The sequence below is a fragment of the Polychytrium aggregatum genome (genome assembly GCF_025602895.1).
Source record: "Polychytrium aggregatum strain JEL109 chromosome Unknown BJ171scaffold_67, whole genome shotgun sequence".
NCBI classification, from domain to species: Eukaryota; Fungi; Chytridiomycota; class Chytridiomycetes; order Polychytriales; genus Polychytrium; species Polychytrium aggregatum.
Window position 1 is genome coordinate 74,056 of NW_026516269.1, and position 4,293 is coordinate 78,348.

At 61.5% G+C, this 4,293-nt stretch overlaps 1 protein-coding gene across 1 annotated transcript; it reads right to left on the reverse strand.

The window, feature by feature from the left end:
• Positions 1 to 342: 342 nt before the first annotated feature.
• BJ171DRAFT_587641 (uncharacterized protein) lies at positions 343 to 2,592 on the reverse strand (the record flags this gene model as incomplete). Its single annotated transcript, XM_053114431.1, has 1 exon — positions 343 to 2,592. The coding sequence occupies one exon, from the start codon at positions 2,590 to 2,592 to the stop codon at positions 343 to 345; it is 2,250 nt and encodes a 749-aa protein (XP_052962300.1).
• Between the last annotated feature and the right edge of the window lie 1,701 nt (positions 2,593 to 4,293).

Sequence of the window (4,293 nt, forward strand, 5' to 3'; positions counted from 1 at the left end):
TTGTTGTGGCGGGGGGGGGAAGGATGTCTGAGATGGAGAAACGTGCGCGAGATGCTCCGACCGGTATGTCGGTGTTGTCGAGATTCTGAATGTTGCGATGGGAGCCAGAGGATTCAAGCCCAGCCGGTTGACAGAATCGGTGACAAGCATCCAGATAGAGGGTCGGGTGTCTAGAGGAGGGCGGCATCATGTGGAGGAATAAATATAAAATACATATGGATGGTACCGCAGTGGCGGAAAGGGGGGGGGTCGGTGCGTTCCTGGTTGAGGCTCGTTCAAGCATCCACAAAAGAACATGGCGAGCAAGTGCAGCTGGGCTTTGGAAGGCAGGGGCCATCCTGGTCAGACCGAGACCAAGGCAGCGGACGTCGTGCTGTGGCTTTGCATCATGTCGATGGTGTCGCGGCTCGGAACCTTGGGCAGGGCCATGGTTCGGAACAACTCTGCGTTGTCGGGAGTCGGCGAGCGCAGATCGATATCCATGGCAAGGGCGTTGCCGTAGAGCTTGTTGTTGACCCAGGACAAGCTGTCAAACGCATCGTCTCCGGGCAGGGGCGGGGCCACCGACTGGGCTGTGTTGCGCCGGTCCAGCGACGGCTGGCGGCCGCTGACAAAGGTGGTATCGGAAAGCACGGAGAGACCCTTGAGTTGATCAGCGAGGAGCATGCTGTCGGGACGAGCGCTGCTGGCGATCGAATCACGCTTGCGAAAGCCCGATGCCGGGCTCATGGGAGGCGCGCTGGCCGAAAACGAAGGCTCAGGCGACTTGAGGGATGGCTTGGGGCTCTTGAGGCGGAGCGAGATCAGGTTCGAGGTGTTGATGGGTGGAGGCAGCAGACTGTGTCTGGACTTGAACTTGGATTTGACTTTGGACAGCGAGCCCATTCGCAGCAGCGACGAGTCGGACGAGGCGGCCGGGAAGGAAAACGGCCGTCTGAGCGACTCGGGGTCGCTGGGTGCGAGCGGCGCGACCGAAGGTGCAGCCGAGGACACAATCGAGGGCGAAACCGGAGAGAGGGGCGGCTGCACCTTGGCTCCATGAGGTCGATCGAGAGATTCGGAAACGTGGACAGACAGATTGATGGCGTTGATCCAGGCTGTTGCGTCTGCCTCAGAGGCGCAGCGGAGCAGCCAGGCCGAGTCCTGGTCGTGCGAGTCGCCGCGGGCGGGAGCAGCGCGAGCGACTTCAAAGACGTTGCGCTTGCGATATTTCGACGACAGATTGCATGTCGAGTGCTGGTCAACGACCATGGCGCCGACGACTGGCTCCTCGGCTCTCTTGGCCTTGAAGTAGTAAAGGCGATGGGGCGTCAGCAGGAAAAAGTACTGCTTGAAGGACTTGAAGAAGAGAGCCGAAGAGCGCTTTTCCATCTCGCCATGCAGACATTTTGGAAAGAGGTTCGAGAGCTCGCCGAGGGTGAGCTTGTCGAGCTCTGTGGTGGCGAGCGCGGGAGAGCGGGACGGCGCCATCGCCTTCAGGGACAGGGAGTTGGATCGCTGGAAGGCGAGGGCCGAGTTTCGGTGCGGTTGGCGGGGAGTGGTATTGCTGCGGACCAGGAGCGAGGCCTTGAGGTCGGTGTCGGAAGGATGGGTACTGCCGACCAAGGTGGTGTCATTGGAGGAGGGGCGATCGGGAACGGCGTCATCGGAGTCGGGCCGGTAATAGCCCAGGCTGTATCTGTTGGGGTTGTCGGGGGTTCGGCTGAGGCGGTTGGGATTGGAGATGCCCTGAATGCTGATGAGGCTGCGTCTGTTGCGACTGGTAGTGCCAGGGGCGCTTCCGGAGGCGCTTTCGGTGCCGTGTCTGTTGCCGAGGCTGCGGGTGCTGGGATCGTCGCTGTCGGCATCGAGCACCGAGTCGTCGTATATGCGCTCGCGGGTGGGCGGCCGGGGCGGCTCCTCCGAGGGAAGGTCGACGGTGGTAGTCTCGGGCATGGGCGTCGAGTCGGTGCTGCTGGTGGTCGAGAAGGAAAACTCGGCGCTGTTGGCATGGGCCGGAGCCAGGTAGACCGAGGGCGTCGGATAGCGGGACAGGGTCGAAAACGAGGCCGACACGGAGCGGGAGTGCGACGGATACATGTTGGCCGGAACGACGCCGAGCATCTGCAGCTCCAGGGCGTTGAGGTCGCGCACGTCGCTGGCGAGCTGGGACATGGCCGACTCGAGGGCACAGAGCGATCGGTTGGTGCCGACGTCGTAGGAGTAGAGCACACCATTGCGAACCTTGATGGCGCACGACGAGCGACGCTGGAGGGTGTCGACACTGGAGGAAGGCCGGTGGAAGGAGCCTGAGGTCGAGCTGGCCCGGTCGAGGCCAAAGGACATGCGGAAGGACGCAGGCGAGCCCAGGACCGAATCACGGTAGTAGGACAGCGAGAGGACCGAGGGCGGCGGCGAAAAGAGCTGCGAATGCGCTGGAGATGCTGCCTGGGAATGCGACGGCAGCGGCGGGCTGAGCATGGCTGAAACAAGATGAGGTTGAGACGACTGGAAGGGCGAGCTGGGCACGGCCGCGCCGAGTTGGAGAGAGTGCGACGACTGGGAGGCCTCGGGCGAGCCGGAGCCCGAAGGACGATAGGCCACATGGACCATGTGAGCAGGTTGCTGTGGAGGCGGAAAGCCGAGCCGGGAGCAGAGGGAGTGGACTTGCGGCAAGACCTTGAGATGGGGGAAGCTGGATGGACACCGAGACTGGATGGACGCCGAGAGCGACAGAAGCGACAAAGAAAAGGCGATCGTAGATGCAACGAGCAAAGACAGCACCAGATGCAACGAGCAAAGGCAGAGGGCCTCGGGCGCCCAGACAGATGTCCAAGATCAGGCGAGAGGATGCGGGGCCGAGGGGCAGAAGGCGGTGGGCCAAGGTTGCAGATCGGCGATGGGGCGGGCTGGCGATTCGGAGGACGGCGAGGAGAAAGGGCGGTGCATGAAGGCAAACCGGTGCGATCTGGGTGGGGACGGTGCCGCTGCAGCCTCCCCGAAGGCGATCAGCAGATGGACCGCGAAGGACAAGGGCAGCAGACAGTGGGGACAGCGGTGGTGGAGGAGGTGGTGGTGGGGGACGAGGCGGGTTGTTCGTGCAGTCGATAGGCCGGGTGGGCAGTTGCATCGATGGTCGACGGTTGATAGCGGAGAGTTGATGGTCGGTGGCCGATAGCCGAGATTGTTAAGTGGGTCGTTAATACCAAGTGGTGGATATCCGTGGCGGCGTGGGAACGGCCAACAAGGGCCAAGGACATTCGGCAAGGAGGACATTCGGCAAGGGCAGTCGGCAGCGGCACTCGGCAAGGACAGCACGCGGCTGGCACCGGGTGCATCTGGGTCGATGGACACGAATGTGCATCTGGGTCGATGGGCATGAATGTGCGTCGAGTAACGACTGCCATCCACGGATTGACGACAGTGATCAACCAAGTAACGACTGTGATCAACCGAGTAACGACTGCTATCCACCAAGTAACGACTGCTATCCACGGATTAACGACATGCAACTCGCTCGACAAAACGAGTACTGTCGCAGCCAGCAAGGCCAGCCCAAGTCGTCGCTCGGCCTTGGTCGCAGGATGGCAAAGTCCACCGCCCCTTGCTGCTGCCGATGCAGGGCGATTGTGCCGAGCACCCATCTCGCATGCTGATTGTACAGGGGGAGATGCGACACTTGCCCACAACCCATATGTCAGTGGAGTCTGTGATGGCATGCATCCAGATAATCTATATGCAACAATCAGATCACCTCCGATTGAACACCACCGGTCGCTCTCCGGTCTCCACAAATCGACACGCACACTGGTCTCGGAGTGTCAGCGGTGAATGGTGCTCTTGGACACACCGGCGAATGGTGCTCTTGGACACACCGGCGAATGACCATGGCCAGCGCGCGATGGTTATTGAGTAGCAAAATATATCATCAATGGTCGATAACCAGGGTGTCCCGTCGTAGGATGTGGATGCACTCGACCGACACAGCGGCCCTGCCTTGCCGCTGTCTGGGCTGTCCATGAAGACGCCCCACAGACACCGCACCAATCTCTCCCCCGGTCTCGCCAACCCATATCGTCCTCGCCGCCCTCATCCCATGTCGTCTCCTGTCGTGCCGACACCTTCGATCCCCAAGGGCGGCCTCTTCACCGTCCAGGCCGAAGCACGCATCGCCTGTCCGGATCAGACCGTCTTTGCCATCCTGCTCGACACTGCCAACTACGTCTGCTGGAACTCGTTTGTTCCAGAGGTCACTATTGTCCAGTCGCCTGTCTCGGACGGCTCCGGCTTGGTCTTGGCCGTTGGCGCACGGCT